Here is a 23,471-nt window from a genome sequence, read left to right as displayed (position 1 = left end):
AGGTCAAAAGGCCATCTCTCTCCTACCAATCACATCACCAATGTATCCAAATCACATCGATGTCTACAGGCATTCACATCACACAGAGGTCAAAAGGCCATATCTCCTACCATGCACATCACCAATGTATCCAAATCACACCGATGTCTACAGGCATTCACATCACACAGAGGTCAAAAGGCCATATCTCCTACCATGCACATCACCAATGTATCCAAATCACACCGATGTCTACAGGCATTCACATCACACAGAGGTCAAAAGGCCATCTCTCTCCTACCAATCACATCACCAATGTATCCAAATCACATCGATGTCTACAGGCATTCACATCACACAGAGGTCAAAAGGCCATCTCTCTCCTACCAATCACATCACCAATGTATCCAAATCACATCGATGTCTACAGGCATTCACATCACACAGAGGTCAAAAGGCCATATCTCCTACCATGCACATCACCAATGTATCCAAATCACACCGATGTCTACAGGCATTCACATCACACAGAGGTCAAAAGGCCATCTCTCTCCTACCAATCACATCACCAATGTATCCAAATTACATCGATGTCTACAGGCATTCACATCACACAGAGGTCAAAAGGCCATCTCTCTCCTACCAATCACATCACCAATGTATCCAAATCACATCGATGTCTACAGGCATTCACATCACACAGAGGTCAAAAGGCCATCGCTCCTACCATGCACATCACACATGTATCCAAATCACATCGATGTCTACAGGCATTCGCATCACAGAGGCCTCCATAGTTCATAGCCAGCACATCACAAATTGGCCCAAGGTCCAACTAACAATGTCAATGCATCACTCACAAAGACGTCCAAATCACATAGCGGTATACGGTCTACACCAGACAGATATCCACATCTGACTCATCACGTCAGTATCCATAGCCATTACATACAGGTACTGACACTAGACAAGCACCCACAGTCCATACAAATGACCACATTATAACAGCATCCACATCACTGCTGTACCCATGATCCACACCACACACGGATCCATTTTAGACCAGCACCCATAGTCCACAGTATACAGGCAACCACATCGGACCAGTGTCAATGGTCCATGCGATACAAGCAAGTCCATCAAACCTATGTCCAATGTCTTCATGACACATGCATCTAACACCTAGATCTATTACCACAATACACAATCAACACATCCCTTTGGCCAGGCTTCATGTCATGCCTATGTCCACATCATAGAGGCTCCAAAACCAATACAAACAGCTTTCATATCTCACAGGCATCCATGATCCACCTCTGATATCCCACACATCACACTGGCATACACAGGATCACACAGTAGTCAATATGTCCTAGACTGTACCTCACAATGCATCCACAATAAAGAAGGGCCTATGGTCACATCAAACATGACATGCACATCACCAAAGATTCTAGGACCCACCTACCTTCTATAGCCTGCCCATCATAAAGGGGTTCACATCCACCCTACAAAGTCCACTCATCACACAGACATCACATGACATAAGCATGTAAGGTCCACACAACATAATTATCGTCATTACACAGGTGTGCATGGCCCACATCACATAGCCTCCGGATATCGTCACAGACCCAGTGTCTGACTGTCCTTTCTGACTTACGCAAGTTGACCGGCGTACCCGCCCTTTGCCCACTCCAGACACTGGACTTTCTGAACATTGTCCACTCTGGCATCTTGCTCTCCCTTGCAATAGGGCACACCCGCCCAATTGCCTCCTCCTTCATCTGGACTCAAGAAGCACACACTTCTCCCAAGGTGTCTCACACCCCCCGGGGACTCTACCTCCTTCCCATCATGTCACACCGAGACGTTTCTTGAACTCCAAATAGGCACACCTTGCTTTCTTGGGCATCACACTGTTTCAGGCTGCCCTCATTACAAGAATTCCGACTTGGACTGGGTGGTCCTTTGGCCCCCTGGCCGGTTTTGATCCTCCACTGGCCTCGTGCCCTGAAGAGTCACGAGATACTTCCCACATGTGACGAAACACGTGTCGGCTGGTTGTTTCTGTGTTGTTGCATCATTAAATACTTTTGAACAAATATACTGGTGCCGACCACTAAAATTGGTATAAAACAAGACATTTCTACCAGTGTTATATCCTCGTAACGTGTGCTCAGGATTGTGTTCTCACATGACATAAGCATGTAAGGTCCACACAGCATAATTATCGCCATTACACAGGTGTGCATTGCCCACATCACATAGCCTGTAAAACACACAAGATTTTACAACAGACGTCTATGTCCCACACCAGCGATGATGCTGATGTCCACACAATACAGGCATCCACTTCATCAACACACCAACATCAAACATCAAACTAGATTCCCTGGTCTACATCACACAAGTAAACATTATCCACTCCACACCAATGTTGATTTTCCACGTCACACCAATGTCTACGATCCACAGCAACACCTGGCCAAATGCCCTATACCACTCGGCCACATGGGACACTGGTACTTACATATTTTTTTTCTAACCCCACGATTTACGATACTAGTTCCTGCCACACATCACTAGAAACGGGCCACCTCCACGATCAGGTTTGGACATGAAACCGTTCCAAAATGGCCGCCACCTTTCCGGCCCGCAGCCTAGTCCTTCCTCAGTTCCTGCTCTGCCCTCCCAACCACTTATCTTTGAGCGTGTATAAAAAACGCCACCCCGCCGTACAGTGTTACCGGCGACTCTGGAGGCACCCTAGGTTACCGCAGCGAACTTCCGGGGCAGATGTAAGTACATTTCACGCTTTTTAGCGACCTTCCTAGCGGTATTAGTGCCATTTCCGTCCCCTTTGATAGACTACGTGGCCACACTCACCAACCTCGTGTGCGAGCCCTTGTACCCCCCTTGACTCATGCAGATTGTTTCTCGCCCGTAACCTTATCCTTCACAGCTGTAGCCCCCGCCCCAGATGGTCAAGACCCGGCACAGCGTGGACCCAGACTTTTTGCGGGTAGGAAGTTTTAACCAACTCTTCTATGACGAGCATGTGTTTTCTCTTGCATTGTTACATGTATAATTTACACTCGTTATGTTTACCTCCTTAACTCAGCATCTGACACTTATGGCACGATTCCATAACGTTTACGCCACAGTCGTCAGTACTCACCTAACTCTGACTAGGTACTGGCATTAAGACACTGACAGGGAGTCATGTAACCATCCTTAGTACACACCCCCTTATGTGTAGACTAGTCAGCTAACGCTCACGTGTGAGTCAACTCTCGGCACCTTGCACACCGACTTCACTGAGTCTCACAAACTTTTCCACCATATAAAGCCTAATCTTCCCTGCAGGGGCTATATACTGGCAACACTAGACATCTCACTTGCAGTTTGTTACTGTCTTGTTCTGACCCCCATTTTTGGGCACTTCCCTCGACATCACACAGGGCACGAGCACCTATTCCTAGCACGATTACGGCGGGAATACTCTCTTCACTGGTGCATGATTTTCGAGCCCTATTTCGAAGGAAGCCCCACTTTATTATGTTTTATTCTCTCCCTCTCCCCACAGGTTCGACGTCAAGGACACGAATAATCCGTGATCCTTCTACAATTGTCTTTGTCTTTGGGATTACAGAATACTCTCCCCTATTGTCTGAATCCCTCTCCTTTCTTTTTAACCACCACCTTGGTCCTGACGAAGCGCTAGGATCCATTAGGGACCGGCAACAGCGCGAAACATGTTGACCACCACTTGTACCCCCTCTCTCTCACTTTAACCCTCACTCCAACGGGTCGAGAGCAGCGGGACGTTTTTACATCTTTCTTCCCCTACTCAGAATGTTTATGTAACATCATCCCCCGTAACTTTTAGCAGACCTCTTGGACCCACCAATAAATAGTCAGGGTACCATTAGGTCTTTTTAAGCTTCATCACCACACCCCCCTTCCCCACACACCCGCACGCACAATTACGGCGACTCCACCAAAAGATCTCCGATAGAGAGCCCTTCCGAGGGCCCGTGAGGGACTGCAGCGCCACCCCCACGAGGAGCACCGCCCGATGATGATGCTTTGCACCCGCAAGGGTGTGTGAGGGCACTTCTAGTACCATCCAGGAGTTTGTGGTCTCCATCACACTACCACTCTCGAACCTCGCCTGACACCTTCCGCCATCCCCCTATTATCTCTCTTCACGCACAGTAGACCATACTGGCATATATATTTTTATAGGAACTGTTACCTTACTTTGTACGTGTACTAATTTCAGGAGCACTGGTACAGGACCTTTTCCTTTTCCTACTTATCTGCTCCTTGTCCCCCCATTCTCCTCGAAGTGTGAATACATATTAGAACGGCAGCTAGCCGTGGGACAACCCCTCTATTTTTCTTTTCTTTGCTCGGTCCCCCTACCCTATCCCACACAAGACATTACAAACTCCATATCCCCCCCAACCTCTCCAGACCCTTGACCCATCATGGATGACCCCGGCCTTTGTTTTGATGACGAGACAGTAGCCGAAATTCTAAGAGCCCCCTCCCTGTTATCAGAGGACGGCAACCTCCCATCAGGCAGCAGGGATGATGACTGGAAAGCCCTACAAACTTTGAGGAGGTTACAAATTAAAACAGCCCTACACGGTACAATCATGACCGAGTACCTGAGAGCCAACATTGCTCCCAATGGTCTACTTGTCACGCTCTCACCCCGTATATTCCTTGAGGATATCACTTTCCGACGGGAATGGTCCCGTATTGCATGGAAATGCACGAGGGATTGGCTGGTGCTGATTATCAACACAGCAAAAAGACTATCGGATGAACTTCTAATACAAATTACACTGTCCGAGAATAGACTTAAGACAGGCATTTCCATCACCACTTTTAAGTCACGTCTGTCTGAGATTAATCAGGAGATGAACGACCATAAAGAGTACCTGACCAAACAAAAAATTCACCAACTTCAGAAGGATGTGAAAAGATTTGATAAAGAGAAAATCTTCCCATACACGAAAGAAGACTACGTCTTTCAGACTACTGATACTTCGGATGATGCTAGTAGCAATCACTCATCAGGCTTCAATAATAGCAATTCCAGCTATGACAACAGGCAACCAAGGTACCGAGGAGGATACAGACAACCTCCGCCACCTCCTCCTCTGTTTCAAGGCTTCCCGGGCCTCCCTTATCAACCACCTATGTACCAAGGACCATGGATGGGCCCCCAACCTCTCTGGAACCACCCACCTGGACCTCATCAGCCCATACCTCAGTACAACCAATTTCCGAACCCCCCTTTTCTAAACAGAGGGAGGGGCAGAGGAAGAGGCAGGAGAAGAACAGGAGGAAAGAATGTTCAATGGCAAGACCAGGACAAGATGACTCTCAGGAGCAAGTCAACGAAACCCTCGTAGTGAATCTGTCATCTAGATCACTGACCCCGGGCGAACAACAACTCCTGGAAAAAGGCCTTGGTTTTTTTCCAACTCCCAGAGAGGATGACTTTAGACTGCACCAGGAACTTCACCTATTCTTCAGGAAAGTACGTCTTAAGGCATTCTTTGATGGTAAACCTGTTCTCCCGGCAGTAGGGACTGGCCTGAAGAACAAATCCAGGTTCACCCCCACTTCAGCCATGACACCTAACGAAGTTCTCACTTTCGAACAGGCGGTCCTCAAAGATGTCACAGAGACCAAAATCACCGGCCATCACTACGACAACCTATCCAAGGCGGAACGGAGTATCCTGACCAAAATCGCGGATGACCAGACGATCATCCTCAAACCTGCTGATAAGGGCGGCGCGATCGTTATCCTTGACAAAGGGATTTATGAAGCAGAATGTGAAAGACAACTCTCAGATACCAAATATTACCAACTCATTGAAACGGACCCAACGTCACGCCTCGTGAATAAGATACAGAGCCTGACCATGGAAGCTGAGGCTGAGGATTGGATTTCACATGATGAGGCCCTTTTCCTGAACCAAACCAACCCACGGACACCGTATTTCTACTGCCTTCCAAAAATTCATAAAGGCACTAATCCTCCTCCTGGACGCCCCATTGTCTCTGGTATTGACTCCTTACTTGAACGTTTAAGTAAGTTCTGCGACTTCTTCTTACGACCATTAGTCAGCAAGACACCTACCTACCTGAGAGACACTATGGAGGTACTCAACTTGATACAACTATTTGATTCCCCAGAGACGATTGACCTGCTCGTCACAATGGACGTTGAGGCACTATATACGAACATACCTCAGGACGCCACTCTAGCAGTCCTTGAACGTGCCCTACATAATGTGGATCCATGGCCATATATCACTCCGATACCCTTCATCTGCAACTGTGCCCATCTCGCACTTAAAGAAAATTTCTTCGCATTTAACAACAAACTTTACCATCAAATCCAAGGTACATGCATGGGCAGCACCTTTGCGCCGAGCCTGGCATGTCTCTATATGGCCGACCTGGAGGAAGTAAAAATCAGGACACCCTCTAACCCATTCCATGACAACATCCTCCTCTGGCGTCGATACATTGACGACATCCTCATCTTCTGGAGAGGTAGTGTAGAGGAGTGTACTGCATTTTTCACTTGGATGAACACTATTGACCCCTTCCTCAGATTCACAGGAACTCACTCCCCTGAATCCATACCATTTCTGGACCTCTCCATCACACTTAAAGAGGGTGGGCTTTACACTACCAACTACAAAAAACCCACGGACAGAAACAGCCTCCTACTCTATCAGAGCCACCACCCCAAATCACTTAGGGATAACCTCCCCGTGGGCCAGTTCCTCCGTCTAAGAAGAAATTGTAACACTCTCACCGAGTTCGAGACCCAAGCAACTATACTTAGTAAAAACCTCATTGCAAGGAACTACCCCACCAACATCATAAAAACAGCTCACAAGAGGGCAAGAAACAACCATCGTGAGTCTCTGTTGGAAACAAGAACGAGACCTGAGAATACCGCACTTACGTGCGTGACCTCGTTCACCCCCCTTTCTAACACTATCCAAAAAATAGTGAAAAGACACTGGCGAATACTCAGTACTGGGACGTTTGATCCGGGTCCTCCCCCCTTGTTTGCCTTCAAACGCACTCAAAACCTGAGGGACATCCTTGTACACACACGCCCCAGAACCATTCCTAAACCGTCTCCCACCCTTTGGAACTTACCCCCCATCTCTGGCCATTTCCCCTGTGGGTCATGTTCCTGCTGTTCTCAAACTAAACCTACAAAAGAGGTTGATCTAGGAATGTCCAGACCATAGCAATTAAAACGCCACACTAATTGTAATTCTAAGAATTGCATCTATTTACTAACATGCCCGTGTGGACTCCACTATGTTGGGATGACGTCAAGACCTGTCAAAACACGTATTGGGGAACACAAGAGCACAATAAGGTGCAAACGAACCCAAACGAGGTTGCAGAACCACTTTCTAGAACTCAACCACCCCCCTGAGAGCTTACACTGGATTGTAATAGATCACAACCCTGCCTGGTCAGCCGGGACCCTCTTCAAAACTGAGCAACGGTGGGTCTTTAGACTCAAGTCTAATGTAACTGGCCTTAATGACGACATTCCGTGGAGTGCCCTCCATGCCTGATACTTCAATATATCTTGAAACATTGTTAAGCACCTTCTCTCTCTCGTGCCACCATCACAGAGCACACACAGACTGCTGCGACCCTTCCCCGATCGGTATACCGAACTCTTGGAATATACTATTGTCGAGCTGCCGTACCTACCATTTCCTTTGGCGCTCGCCCCCCTTGGCAGACTGTAGACTTTACCTTGTCACACAACCCGACCAATAAGCACAGTTGTGACTCGCTATGTGTTGCATCACACCTATACTTACGACATACATATTGATGTTCTTACAATACCGACTTAGGATCAGAAACTCACATACATCCCTCAGCCATAACTAAGTCTTCCACACCTCACTTCCATTGACCACTGTATCACTGTACCACTAATAACTTCCAATTATATTGGTCAGGATACATCGACACTTTTTTGTTACCCTCCTTGTTTACCGTCTTTGTTCCGACGATCATGTTCGATAAGACGCTAACCACTGATCCCTCCGTTCAACACCTGGCCAAATGCCCTATACCACTCGGCCACATGGGACACTGGTACTTACATATTTTTTTTCTAACCCCACGATTTACAATACTAGTTCCTGCCACACATCACTAGAAACGGGCCACCTCCACGATCAGGTTTGGACATGAAACCGTTCCAAAATGGCCGCCACCTTTCCGGCCCGCAGCCTAGTCGTTCCTCAGTTCCTGCTCTGCCCTCCCAACCACTTATCTTTGAGCGTGTATAAAAAACGCCACCCCGCCGTACAGTGTTACCGGCGACTCTGGAGGCACCCTAGGTTACCACAGCGAACTTCCGGGGCAGATGTAAGTACATTTCACGCTTTTTAGCGACCTTCCTAACGGTATTAGTGCCATTTCCGTCCCCTTTGATAGACTACGTGGCCACACTCACCAAACTCGTGTGCGAGCCCTTGTACCCCCCTTGACTCATGCAGATTGTTTCTCGCCCGTAACCTTATCCTTCACAGCTGTAGCCCCCGCCCCAGATGGTCAAGACCCGGCACAGCGTGGACCCAGACTTTTTGCGGGTAGGAAGTTTTAACCAACTCTTCTATGACGAGCATGTGTTTTCTCTTGCATTGTTACACGTATAATTTACACTCGTTATGTTTACCTCCTTAACTCAGCATCTGACACTTATGGCACGATTCCATAACGTATACGCCACAGTCGTCAGTACTCACCTAACTCTGACTAGGTACTGGCATTAAGACACTGACAGGGAGTCATGTAACCATCCTTAGTACACACCCCCTTATGTGTAGACTAGTCAGCTAACGCTCACGTGTGAGTCAACTCTCGGCACCTTGCACACCGACTTCACTGAGTCTCACAAACTTTCCACCATATAAAGCCTAATCTTCCCTGCAGGGGCTATATACTGGCAACACTAGACATCTCACTTGCAGTTTGTTACTGTCTTGTTCTGACCCCAATTTTTGGGCACTTCCCTCGACATCACACAGGGCACGAGCACCTATTCCTAGCACGATTACGGCGGGAATACTCTCTTCACTGGTGCATGATTTTCGAGCCCTATTTCGAAGGAAGCCCCACTTTATTATGTTTTATTCTCTCCCTCTACCCACAGGTTCGACGTCAAGGACACGAATAATCCGTGATCCTTCTACAATTGTCTTTGTCTTTGGGATTACAGAATACTCTCCCCTATTGTCTGAATCCCTCTCCTTTCTTTTTAACCACCACCTTGGTCCTGACGAAGCGCTAGGATCCATTAGGGACCGGCAACAGCGCGAAACATGTTGACCACCACTTGTACCCCCTCTCTCTCACTTTAACCCTCACTCCAACGGGTCGAGAGCAGCGGGACGTATTTACATCTTTCTTCCCCTACTCAGAATGTTTATGTAACATCATCCCCCGTTACTTTTAGCAGACCTCTTGGACCCACCAATAAATAGTCAGGGTACCATTAGGTCTTTTTAAGCTTCATCACCACACCCCCCTTCCCCACACACCCGCACGCACAACTACGGCGACTCCACCAAAAGATCTCCGATAGAGAGCCCTTCCGAGGGCCCGTGAGGGACTGCAGCGCCACCCCCACGAGGAGCACCGCCCGATGACGATGCTTTGCACCCGCAAGGGTGTGTGAGGGCACTTCTAGTACCATCCAGGAGTTTCTGGTCTCCATCACACTACCACTCTCGAACCTCGCCTGACACCTTCCGCCATCCCCCTATTATCTCTCTTCTCGCACAGTAGACCATACTGGCATATATATTTTTTTAGGAACTGTTACCTTACTTTGTACGATCCACAGCACACAGATCCTCACATCAAATTAACATTCATGGCCCACACAGTACAGGAATCAATATCTGACGAGCAGCTATGGTCCACACCATACAAGCATCAACATCACACTAGCATCAGAGGAGATGTGGCTCAGCAGGTAGAGCTGCTGACTTTGGAATCGGAAGACCTAGAATTGGATCACAGTCCTGGCACTTGATTTAACAGTGCGTGATCCTAGGCAACTCACTTACCCTCCCTATGCCACCCAAGAAAAGTGAAATATTATATAATCATGAAATTGTTGTTTCCTGTACAAGAAAGTCTCCCATTACCCCCACATAATAATGTACAGTGCTTGGTTGCTCCTTAGCTAAGTTCACTCTATATAAATATCAAATACACACATACATCCTTTCTGGGCCCCTCCCTTTGAAACAAACTGCCACTGACCCTTAGAAGCATCAAATCAACGCCCGCGTTTCGGAAGAAGCTGAAAACTTGCCTTTTGTCCAGCCCATAGTTCCTTCTTGCCCCCGCTGACACTCTTCAGCAGTCAGCGCCAGGAAGCTCCTTGGAGTAGCTGCTGTGCGCTATAAATACCCCTACATAGACATAGACATGCCTGGTTCACAAAAATACAGGTATCCACAACAGACCAGTGTATATAAGTGAAAGTCGTCCAGATCACACAAACATCCATGTTCCACACCACACATGTCTTCACATCACGCCAGCAAACACGGACCAGAACACACAGCCTTACACATCAGACCAATGTTGACGGTCCACACCATAGAGGCGTCCACATCTCCTCAGGTTTGTGTCTATAGGGCACTGGTATGCATGGTCCATTTGCACTGGTGCTCTATGATCATATCACACTGGCTGCAAATCAGACTTTATCGACAAGAAGGAAACCATCACTGGCCACGGCAGCATGATATGCAGTTGAGTTTCAGTGTCCTCAGATATTTCTTTTCTGATGAAGGACCTACAATTACTTGCCACTGAAACAAACAATTTAGAGAAGGTTCCTTAAAGAACCCATACTTGTCAGCTAGACAAGTTCAGCCCCACAGTTTCCACAGAGGGCGCTAAATATATGCTGCTGTCTTGTACAATCACCACGCTATGAAGCAGGAATATGGCAACCTTTCTATGGCGGCTTCTGTAATATTTAAAAATCCTTTCAAAAAAAGTAAAAACCACAGAGCGTCGAATTCTCACATATAATTAAAACAGATCTCGGCAATCTGGTCAACTTTCAGAGCAACTGTAGCAGTGCAGGTCATATTCAGGGCCACTGGAATTATGCGGCTGTGGAGTACTGCATAATAATGGATTCACTGCATTTGCCACATAATCCATCATCAGCTGCATTACGTGTAGATTTTAACCTAAAACTGTTTCTGGCTCAGACGGGTCAAAAGTGAACTAAAAACGTGTGATGTGTTACAGCGCAGTGGAAAGTCATTCCCAAAGGTTGACTGGTCACCCTTCTATTTTTTATTTCTGTATTTGTGTGTTGTGGTACTGAGTGGGCGAATGTTTTGCCAAGATTAAATTAACAGATGTAAACATGACAAAATAGTGAGGTAACACTATCAGAAAAGATGCTGCAATGTGCTGCATTATTTGCCTTTTCTTGCCACATAATTTAATCAGCCCTGCTGCATAATTTGGCCCTCCCTTGCTGCATAATTCCAGTTGCCCTGGTTACTTTCCACATATGGAACTGCCCTGGTGGAAGTGGCAGCGAGCCTCTACAAACCCACTCTCAGGTCACAGATGAACCTGCACAGTGTGGGGCCGCCAATGCAGGGTGGGCCAATGAGCGCCATTGTCTGAGTGAGTGATGCTTCACACAAAAGAAAGGACCGACTTTTTAACCAAGCAGCTATGCACAAAAGCTAAGGAATGCCACAAAAATACCACTAAAACATGCCAAGAATATGCCGAAAGTAACAATGCAGCAGAAAACAGATTGTTACCACGTCGGGGTGGTAGAGGTGGCGATGCGCCCTCGGGGAGGAATTTAGGGTATAATGAGGTACTTTCGCACAAAGGGGAGTCGTTGTATTTGTAGTGTTGCACCACCACATGACATGCCCGCAAACACAATGTTCACAGTGCTCAGTGTGAGCCAGTCACGGTGGTGCAGGCGGGGCCCACCGGCACTCACTTTTGGGGGCCAGCAGTCCATCTTTGCCTCATCAGACTTCCGCCCAAAGTAAGAGAGAGAAAAAACAAAAGGCAAAGAAAGAGGAAGCGTAAGACGGAAAAGCTGTGACAAAGTAGAAAGCAGGGATGGAAAATAACCCGCACAGTGAGTTGAAGGGGCAGCGCGCGCCTGGTGGGGGGTGGAAGAGGCCTGGGGTAGAACCAGGAATACTCAGCCTTGGTATTCAGTAGCCCCAATATGCGGGCTTCGGAGAGAAACTGTGGCCCCAACGTCACTTATTCTTTTACAAATCAAGCACTGCATTTTCAATAAAGTAACTTTGCGAACAAAGGCGTTCACATCAACTGCACAAACGAACTGATACAGAAGAGCCCAGAGCACAGGCGCAGCCCCACGTCCTATTTACAACACTCCGGTACTCTCTGTTGATTCGTCCCATTGATCTGCCATCGCGCAGAGGCGGCTCTTATCCCCTTCTCCTTGTCTCTGACACAAACAGTATGTGCGAGGCTGTCACCTTTGCTTAACTGTTACTAGGGAATGTGTGATTTGCAGTTACTCCCAGTGCAAACAAAAGCCCTCGAAAGCGAGAAGTGATCTTAAGACCTGAAAAGAAGTCTGCATCCTCCCTTAGAGAAAGTCCATGTTTGACACTGCAGTGGTACAAGGCACCCCCGCTTGATGAAAGCATCTGTGGGACACTGCAGTGGTACAGGGCACCCTCGCTTACAGAAAGCATCTGTGTGACACTGCAGTGGTACAGGGCACCCTCGCTTACCGAAAGCATCTGTGAGGCACTGCAGTGGTACAGGGCATCCTCAGGTACAGAAAGCATCTGTGAGACACCTCAGTGGTACAGGGCACCCTCACTTAGAGAGAGGATCTGTGTGGCATTGCAGTGGTACAGGACATCCTCACTTAGGGCATCCATGTGACACTGCAGTGGCTTAGGGCACCCTCACTTAGAGAAAGCATCTGTGAGAAACTGCAGTGGCACAGGGAATCATCACTTAGACAGAGCATCTGTGTGACACTGCAGTGGTACAGGGCACCCTCGCTTGAGGTAAGCATCTGTGAGACACTGCAGTGGTACACGGCACCCTCGCTTGAGGAAAGCATCTGTGTGACACTGCAGTGGTACAGGGCACCCTCGCTTGAGGAAAGCATCTGTGTGACACTGCAGTGGTACAGGGCACCCTCGCTTGAGGTAAGCATCTGTGAGACACTGCAGTGGTACAGGGCACCCTCACTTACAGAAAGCATCTGTGTGACACTGCAGTGGTACAGGGCACCCTTACTTCCAGAAAGCATCTGTGAGACACTGCAGTAGTACAGGGCACCCTCACGTAGAGAGAGGATCTGTGTGGCATTGCAGTGGTACAGAGCATCCTCACTTAGAGCATCCATGTGACACTGCAATGGCTCAGGGCACCCTCACTTAGAGAAAGCATCTGTGAGAAACTGCAGTGGTACAGGGCACCCTCGCTTGAGGAAAGCATCTGTGTGACACTGCAGTGGTACAGGGCACCCTTACTTCCAGAAAGCATCTGTGAGACACTGCAGTAGTACAGGGCACCCTCACTTAAAGAGAGCATATGTGAGAAACTGCAGTGGCACAGGGAACCCTCACTTAGACAGAGCATCTGTTTGACATTGCAGTGGTACAGGGCGTCCTCACTTAGAGCATCTGTGTGGCACTGCAGTGACTCAGGGTATCCTCACTTAGAGGAAGCATCTGTGGGACACTGTAGTGGTACAGGACATCCTCAGTTAGAGAAAACATTGGTGTGTCACTGCAGTGGTACAAGGCATCCTTACTTAGAGAAAACATCTGTGTGACAGTGACACTGCAGTGGTACAGGTCATCCTCACTAAGAAAAAACATGTATGTGCAATGCAGTGGTACAGGGCATCCTCACTTGGAGAACGCATCTGTGGGACACTGCAATGGTACAGGGCATCCTCACTTACAGAACGCATCTGTGTGACACTGCAGTGGCACAAGGCATCCTCTGTTAGGGAGAGCATCTGTTTGATACTACAGTGGTACAGGGTGTCCTCACTTAGAGAGAGCTTCTGTATGGCCCTGCAGTGGTAAAGGTCATCTTCACTTACAGAAAGCATCTGTGTGACACTGCAGTGGTACAGGGCATCCTCAGTAACAGAATGCATCTGTGTGACACTGCAGTGGTACAGGGCATCCTCACTTGGAGAAAGTATCTGTGTGACACTGCAGTGGCACAGGACATCCTCATTAACAGAACGCATCTGTGTGACACTCCAGTGATACAGGGCATCCTCGCTTACAGAATGCATCTGTGTGACACTGCAGTGGCACATGACATCCTCTGTTAGGGAGAGCATCTGTTTGATACTACAGTGGTACAGGGTGTCCTCACTTAGAGAGAGTTTCTGTATGGCCCTGCAGTGGTACAGGTCATCTTCACTTACAGAAAGCATCTGTGTGACACTGCAGAGGTACAGGGCATCCTCACTTGGAGAAAGCATCTGTGTGACACTGCAGAGGTACAGGGCATCCTCACTTGGAGAAAGTATCTGTGTGACACTGCAGAGGTACAGGGCACCAGCAGGTTACAGAAGCATCTGTGGGACACTGCAGTAGAACAAGGAATCCTCACTTATAGAAAACATCTGGTTGACACTGCAATGGTATGGGTCCTCCTCACTTACAGAGAACATCCATTTGAAACTGCAGTGGTACAGGGCATCCTCAGTAACAGAATGCATCTGTGTGACACTGCAGTGGCACAGGGCACCCTCTTTTAGGGTAAGCATCTCTGTGACACTGCGGTGGTACAGGACATCCTCACTTGGAGTAAGCATATGTTTGCCACTGCGGTGGTACACTGCATCCTCACTTAGAGAAAGCCTATGTGTGACACTACAGGGCATAATAACTTACGGAAAACATATGTTTGATACTGCAATTGTGCAGGGCATCCTCATTTAGAGAAAGCATCCATGTGGCACTGCAGTGGCACTGGGCATCCTCACTTACAGAAAACATTTGTGAGGTACTGCGCTGGCACAGGGCATCCTCACTTACAGAAAACATTTGTGTGGCACTGCAGGGGTATGGGTCATCCTCACTTATAGAAAGCATCTGTTTGGCACTGTAGTGGTACATGGCATCCTCACTTAGAGCATGTGTGTGGCGCTGCAGTGGCTCAGGACATCCTCACTTAGAGAAAGCATCAGTGTGACACTGCAGTGGTACAGGGCAATCTCACTTAGAAAAAGCATCTGTTTGACACTGCAGTGGTACAGGGCAATCTCACTTAGAAAAGGCATCTGTTTGACACTGTAGTGGTACAATGTATCTTCAACTACAGAAAACATCTGGTTGATACTGCAGTGGTACAGGGAATCCGTATCTGCTTGAGACTGCAGTGGTACAGGGCATTCTCACTAACAGAACACATCTGTGTGACACTGCAGTGGTACAGGGCATCCTCAGTTACAAAAAGCATCTGTTTGACACTGCAGTGGTACAGGGTATCCTCACCTACAGAAAGCATGTTTGACACTGCAGTGGTACAGGACATCCTCACTTACAGAAAGCATCTGTGTGACACTGCAGTGGTATGGGTCATCCTCACTTATAGAAAGCATCTGTTTGACACTACAGGGCATCCTCACTTACAGAAAACATATGTTTGATACTGCAGTTGTATGTGGCATTCTCACTTAAAAAACGCCTCTATGTGGCACTGCAGTGGCACAGGGCATCCTCACTTACAGAAAACATTTGTGTGGCACTGCAGTGGTATGGGTCTTCCTCACTTATAGAAAGCATCTGTTTGACACTGCAATGTTACAGGGCATCCTCACTTACAGAAAGCATCTGTGTAGCACTGCAGTGGTACAGGGCATCCTCGCTTAGAGCATCTGTGTGACACTGCAGAGGCTCAGGACATCCTCACTCAGAAAAAGCATCCGTGTGACACTGCAGTGGTACAGTGAATCCTCACGCCATGGGTGCATCTGCTTGACACTGTAGTGGTACAGGGCATCCTCACTTAGAGGACGTACTGGTGTGACACTGCAGTGGTACAAGGCACCCTCACTTCTGTGTGACACTGCAGTGGTACAGGACATACTCACTTACAGAAAGCATCTGTGTGACACTGCATTGGTACAGGGCATCCTCACTTAGAGCATATGTGTGGCACTGCAGTGACTCAGGACATCCTCACTTAGAGAAAGCATCTGTGGGACACTGCAGTAGCGCAGGGCATCTTCACTTAAGGAGAGCATTTGTTTGACACTGCAGTGGAACAGGGAATCCTCACTTAGAGAAAGCATCTGTGTGACACTGCAGTGGTACAGGGCAATCTCACTTAGAAAAAACATCTGTTTGACACTGCAGTGGTACAATGTATCCTCAACTACAGAAAATATCTGGTTGACACTGCAATGGTACAGGGAATCCTCACGCCATGGGTGCATCTGCTTGACACTGCAGTGGTACAGAGCATCCTTAGTTTTAAAAAAGCATTTGTTTGACACTGCACTGGTACAGTGTATCCTCACCTACAGATAGCATGTTTGACACTGCAGTTGTACAGGGCACCCTCACTTCTGTGTGACACTGCAGTGGTACAGGACATCCACACATACAGAAAGAATCTGTGTGACACTACAGTGGCACAGGTAATCCTCACTTAGACAGAGCATTCATTTGACACTGCAGTGGTGCAGGGTATCCTCACTTAGAGAGAACATCTGTTTGACACTACGGGGCATCCTCACCTACAGAAAGCATCTGTGTGAAACTGCGTGACACTGAGGCGGAACAGGGAATCCTCACTTAGAGAAAGGATCTGTGGGATGCTGCAGTGGTACGAGATATCCTCCCTTATAGAAAGTTTCTTTGCAAAACTGCAGTGGTACAGGACATCCTGACTTACAGAAAGCTTCTGTGGGACACTGCAGTGATACAGGACATCCTCACTTACAGAAAGCATCTGCGTGACACTGCAGTGGTATAGAGCATCCTCACTTAGACAGAGCATCCGTGTGACACTACAGTGGTACAGGGCATCCTCACTTCTGTGTGACACTGCAGTGGGATGTGCACCCTCACTTCTGTGTGACAGTGCAGTGGTACAGGGCACCCTCACTTCTGTGTGAGAGTGCAGTGATACAGGCCACCCTCACCTCTGTGTGACACTACAGTGGTACAGGGCATCCTCACTTCTGTGTGACACTGCAATGGTATGGGCACCCTCACTTCTGTGTGACACTGCAGTGGTACAGGGCATCCTCACTTCTGTGTGACACTGCAGTGGACCAGGCCATCCTCACTTCTGTGTGAAACTGCTGTGGTACAGAGCATCCTTACTTCTGTGTGACACTGCAGTGGTACAGGGCACCCTCACTTATGTGTGGCACTGCAGTGACTCAGGACATCCTCACTTAGACAAAGCATCTGTGTGACACTGCAGTGGTACAGGGCACCCTCACTTCTGTGTGAAACTGCTGTGGTACAGGGCATCCTTACTTCTGTGTGACACTGCAGTGGTACAGGGCATCCTTACTTCTGTGTGACACTGCAGGGGTACAGGGCATCCTCACTTATGTGTGGCACTACATTGACTTAGGACATCCTCACTTAGAGAAAGAATATGTGGGACACTGCAGTAGCGCAGGGCATCCTCACTTAGACAAGGCATCTGTGTGACACTGCAGTGGTACAGGGCATCGTCACTTCTGTGTGGCACTGCAGTGACTCAGGGCATCCTCACTTAGACAAGGCATCTGTTTGACACTGCAGTGACACAGGGCATCCTCACTTACAGAAAGCATCTGTGTGACACTGCAGTGGTACAGGGCACCCTCACTTCTGTGTGACAGTGCAGTGGTACAGGACACCCTCATTTAGAGAAAGCATCTGTGTGACACTGCAGTGGTACAGGGCACCCTCACTTCTGTGTGAAACTGCTGTGGTACAGGGCATCCTTACTTCTGTGTGACACTACAGTGGTACAGGGCATCCTTACTTCTGTGTGACACTGCTGTGGTACAGAGCATCCTTACTTCTGTGTGACACTGCAGGGGTACAGGGCATCCTCACTTATGTGTGGCACTACATTGACTTAGGACATCCTCACTTAGAGAAAGAATATGTGGGACACTGCAGTAGCGCAGGGCATCCTCACTTAGACAAGGCATCTGTGTGACACTGCAGTGGTACAGGGCATCCTCACTTCTGTGTGGCACTGCAGTGACTCAGGGCATCCTCACTTAGACAAGGCATCTGTTTGACACTGCAGTGAGTGACACAGGGCATCCTCACTGACAGAAAGCATCTGTGTGACACTGCAGTGGTACAGGGCACCCTCACTTCTGTGTGACAGTGCAGTGGTACAGGACACCCTCATTTAGAGAAAGCATCTGTGTGACACTGCAGTGGTACAGGGCACCCTCACTTCTGTGTGAAACTGCTGTGGTACAGGGCGTCCTTACTTATGTGTGACACTGCAGTGGTACAGGGCATCCTTACTTCTGTGTGACACTGCAGGGGTACATGGCATCCTCACTTCTGTGTGGCACTGCAGTGACTCAGGGCATCCTCACTTAGAGAAAGAATATGTGGGACACTGCAGTAGCGCAGGGCATCCTCACTTAGACAAGGCATCTGTGTGACACTGCAGTGGTACAGGGCATCCTCACTTCTGTGTGACACTGCAGGGGTACAGGGCATCCTCACTTATGTGTGGCACTACATTGACTTAGGACATCCTCACTTAGAGAAAGAATATGTGGGACACTGCAGTAGCGCAGGGCATCTTCACTTAGACAAGGCATCTGTGTGACACTGCAGTGGTACAGGGCATCCTCACTTCTGTGTGGCACTGCAGTGACTCAGGGCATCCTCACTTAGACAAGGCATCTGTTTGACACTGCAGTGACACAGGGCATCCTCACTTACAGAAAGCATCTGTGTGACACTGCAGTGGTACAGGGCACCCTCACTTCTGTGTGACAGTGCAGTGGTACAGGACACCCTCATTTAGAGAAAGCATCTGTGTGACACTGCAGTGGTACAGGGCACCCTCACTTCTGTGTGAAACTGCTGTGGTACAGGGCATCCTTACTTCTGTGTGACACTGCAGTGGTACAGGGCATCCTTACTTCTGTGTGACACTGCAGGGGTACAGGGCATCCTCACTTCTGTGTGACACTGCAGTGGTACAGGGCATCCTTACTTCTGTGTGACACTGCAGGGGTACAGGGCATCCTCACTTCTGTGTGGCACTGCAGTGACTCAGGGCATCCTCACTTAGACAAGGCATCTGTTTGACACTGCAGTGACACAGGGCATCCTCACTTACAGAAAGCATCTGTGTGACACTGCAGTGGTACAGGGCACCCTCACTTCTGTGTGACAGTGCAGTGGTACAGGACACCCTCATTTAGAGAAAGCATCTGTGGGACGCTGCAGTGGCACAGGGCCAGGCCCTTGTCTCTGTGTTCAGTGTTCATCGCCCCCATGACCCTCCTCCCTCAAACACTTCGTCCCGTTTACTGGAGTTTCTGCTGCCACTGCTGCTTCCTCTCCGAGCAGTGCCCCTTGCCACGCTGTGCTTATTTGCCACGGATCCGCCACCCCTGCCACCTGGCAGTGCACTCACATGAATCGGGATTCGACGCCGCACTTTTTCTCTGCCCCCTTACTGTAAGTGTGTGCCTCTCGACCCTTTGCGCCCTCTGCGCCCTCCGTGTGTATCTACTCAGCCCAGTCCTGTGCCCACGGGAGGCACAGCTGGCTTCCACACACCCTTTAGTGTAAGCCACCGCTTCTATAGTCCCTGCGGGTACGTACTCACCGTTCTCCCATGCCCGCGGAAGGCACATGCTGGCAGCCTGGCAGATCTATGACAGGGAAGTCTGCTAGGGGAAATGGTGAGTGCATTTCCTGGGGCCTTTGGTCTATCGTAGATGTCAAAGTACTCCAACTCGAGGCACCTCACAGGCGGTCTCATGTGTGCTCACTTCCTCCTCTCCTCCCGCCCCCGGAAGTTCACAGCCTGGCCTCGCCAGGTTGTCGCAACGAAGTCCCGTGGGGTTTGGTCTCTTCACAGTGTGCCACACGGTCAGCATTCACCTATACCCAGGTGTATTTCTATAAACTGCTGAATATCATAGGATCACCTGCCCCGGTCAGCAGTCCTACAGAAGGAGTTGCAGTCTGGCCTAGTCACGGCGCAGGCATCCTTTCCGTAATGCAGTTGCTGAGTCCGTGGCACCTTCTCCACCCCCACCCCATCACTTGCCTTTCGCCTGCACATTGCTTGTTGGAGAAATACCCCAGCGCGCCTGCCGCTTGTGGTCAAGACCGCGAACAAACTCTAGTCATACAGTTCCGATATGCCCTCACCCATGCCCGTTTCTCTTCACTGCTCGGTGTGGGGGTGGCACTACCGCTGTGCAGTGTCAGGGCAGGGCAGGTGCTCTTTCCCAGGTGTAGCTTTCATATTACACAGATGTGCCTAGTTCACCCACGTGAACCCCTCTGCATGGGTATGTCTACTGGTGGGCACTGCCAGGTCAGAAACTCCTTCCGCTGTTCAGCATCCAGGATACCCACAAGAGCACCTTTCGCTTCTTTCACCAATCACCTGGTCAATGGCACAGCCCTGCCAGTCCAAACCATAGTCCCTTAATGACGTGCATATCTTCCATATTCACCCACAAGTGCCCCTTTCACGAACACATGCCCACTACAAAATAAATGGCTTGTGTGTGCCCAATGCCTGCCCTTTTTTCCATGCTAGATTGTACACTGCCCATGTGTGGTGGCCACCTGCTTCCGCCCGCTCACGCCTGCGCCTTCCGCCATGCAGGTGACTCGGTGGGCACCCCGTGCAGCCTCTAATTGACACGGCCACCCCCACATTTTTGCTTGCAAGGGACAGGCCCTTCCGCTTGGCACTGCACCTATTATGTGACCCATCTTTGCCATTTGCCACACTCTCTCTACCAGGTCATTACAATCATGCTGACGGGGGAAGCCATTTAAAACCCAAATCCGCTACTTTTGTGCAGTACCCACGTGTTCCAGCTGAGCGCTTTTCATCTCCAGCAGAGAGTGCCTCTGCTGGTGCCAGTCTGTCTTACCCTATGCAGCCTCGGCCTGTGTGTGCATTCTCCCCCACGCGCTGTCTAGCCGAGGCTGGCTCTGATGGTGGGCAGTGCCAACTCACCCTCCACTGTGCAGCTTCCATATGGCCCAAAAGCATCCCCCACGCGCCATCGCTGCTGATGGGCAATAACAACCCATCATGATCTTACACTCACTTCCACAAGCCCATGGTTGCCCTGTCCTCCCCCTCCCCCCACACCACTATAGGGTGGCCTCCGACACTGCCCATGGTCAGTGATTTCCTAAAACTAGTCTACCTTCTTCTGAACGTATCACACACCTCACGTGCGCTCTTGCAGCTCCCACCCAAGGTCATCTTACCTTGTGCAGCTTCCACATGGCACCCAGCGCCTTGACCTCGTGGCTGGCATGCCGACCCTCCTCCAGGCACTGGTAGCAGACGGGCAGCTTGCACTGCACGCAGTACATGCTGTGGTTCTCCAGCTCGTGCTCGGTGCAGGTGGAGATTTTGCGCGGGCTGAGGCGGCCCCCGAGGCGGCCGCCTGGACGGGCCCCCAACGCGGCGGGTGGCAGCAGGCGGTGCTTGGCCAGTGGGCCCCGCGGCGGGTGGCATCGCAGGCGGCAGGGCTCGCAGTAGGCCACGTCGCACTGCTCGCACAGCACGGCCGCTTCGCGGGGGCTCTGCTCGCAGAGCTGGCAGCGCGGGGGCCCCGCCGGCCCGGGGACCCCGGCGCGGCTCTGCTGGTAGCGCTCGATCACCCCCTCCAGCACCCGGTTCTTAGTGAAGCCCCGCAGCCCCCGCTCGTCCAGGATGAGCGAGCGGTGGCACTGCGGGCAGGTGATGCATGAGTTGCGGGGCAGCGGAGCGGGCAGCAGGCCGGTGGGGGCCGGGCCCGGGGGGTGGCCTGGCACGGACAGCGCAGCGGGCGGCGGGAAGACGCGCACCCCGCTGGGGGACTTCTGGCAGGGCGTGGTGGGCGCGCTGGCGAAGCCCCCGTAGGAGCCGTAGCCGCTGTCCGCCTCGCTGTACAGGCTCATCTTGTCCAGGTCCAGGTAGTCATAGTCGGCCGAGACGCCCGAGGCCCGTCGGCTGCTGCGGGGCGAGTCGGCATCGGGGGTCTGCACCAGGATGTTGCGGGCGCAGGCCAGGCACAGGCTGTGCGAGCAGGGCAGCAGGATGGGTTCCCGGTAGAAGGAGCCGCACACCGGGCACTTAAGCTCTTCCTCCATCTCTTCCATGGGTGGCGGCTGTGCGTGCTGGGGCTCGGCGCGGTGGTGCGGCGGCTCCGCTCCCTCGGAGAGGCGGCGAGGGCTCTGCGGCTCCCCGTCCTCCGAGAGCGGCGCTCCGGCTGCGGGCTCTGCAGCTGCCGGCTCCGCCCCGCCGGCTCCGGATTGGCAGCTCGGGGATGAGGGCGGTGTGCGGAGCTCGGGGCAGGGCCTCCCCCAGCCCTGCCGCTGACCACAGCCCGAGGTGCTGAAGGCAGAGCTGGCCTGCCGGCTCATCGGCTATCGATCTGCGGTGACGGCTTCAGAGGGGAGGTGAGTGCTCGGCATCCCAGGGGCTCTGCTGAGCAGCTCCCCGGCCTGACTCACTTGTACTGGAGAGAGGACCACTTCTCATTGGACGGGCAGGAAAAGAGCTGTGTAATGTGCTGATCCACACAAGGAAACTTAGCCCGGAGGGGGCTCTCTCTTCCTCCGCCCTCCTCACCCACTCTCGGGCTCTTACAAACGCGCACACACAGCCTCCCTCTCTAGCTATCCACGCTGCCTCCCACCTTTCCGCTCCCCATTCCTTCTTTATTAACTATCGCTCTGTTCAATACACTCTCCCTCAATTCTCTCGTTTCTACCTCCAGTGTCCCACCCCCATATTGTCCCTTGTTTTCTTCCCTCAATATTTCTTTCCCCCATGCCTTGGCCTTCTGTCTGTTCACAGAGCCACAAAGTCTGACGGCCAGCTTTACCCCCTACATTTGATCTTTCTTTTGTCTTTCCGTTCATTACCCAAATGTCATCCGCTCTTTGTTTTCTTTACACATTATCTTCTCTGTATATCTCGTTTCCTCTAGCCCACGCATTTCTTCCCCTTCTCACAGTCTTACCCCACTTCCATCGCCTTCTGCCCTCCCTCTCACATCTCTCTTGGTCACACACAGTGGTTCATGTTCGGTACCCAGACTCCCTCACAATTCGACAGCTTGTGACATGCCCTCGTGGCGCCTCGTGAATGCAGCGCCCTGAATTTCCCAGCTCTGCCTGGATGCAC

At 50.4% G+C, this 23,471-nt stretch overlaps 1 protein-coding gene across 10 annotated transcripts in view; it reads right to left on the bottom strand.

Moving 5' to 3' along the window:
- TRIM9 (tripartite motif containing 9) overlaps nucleotides 1-22,746 on the bottom strand; it is a 422,460-nt gene extending 399,714 nt beyond the window's left edge. For all 10 annotated transcript variants that reach the window (XM_085626964.1, XM_085626966.1, XM_085626968.1 and 7 more), the window contains exon 1: nucleotides 21,563-22,746. In XM_085626964.1, the coding sequence (XP_085483090.1) occupies nucleotides 21,563-22,705 (1,143 nt within the window). In that variant the 5' untranslated portion in view covers nucleotides 22,706-22,746. The remainder of the gene's footprint in view (nucleotides 1-21,562) is intronic.
- Nucleotides 22,747-23,471: the final 725 nt, after the last annotated feature.

Source organism: Triturus cristatus, chromosome 9, assembly GCF_964204655.1.
Source record: "Triturus cristatus chromosome 9, aTriCri1.1, whole genome shotgun sequence".
Lineage (NCBI taxonomy): Eukaryota > Metazoa > Chordata > Amphibia > Caudata > Salamandridae > Triturus > Triturus cristatus.
This window is presented reverse-complemented; position numbering and strand designations above follow the sequence as displayed.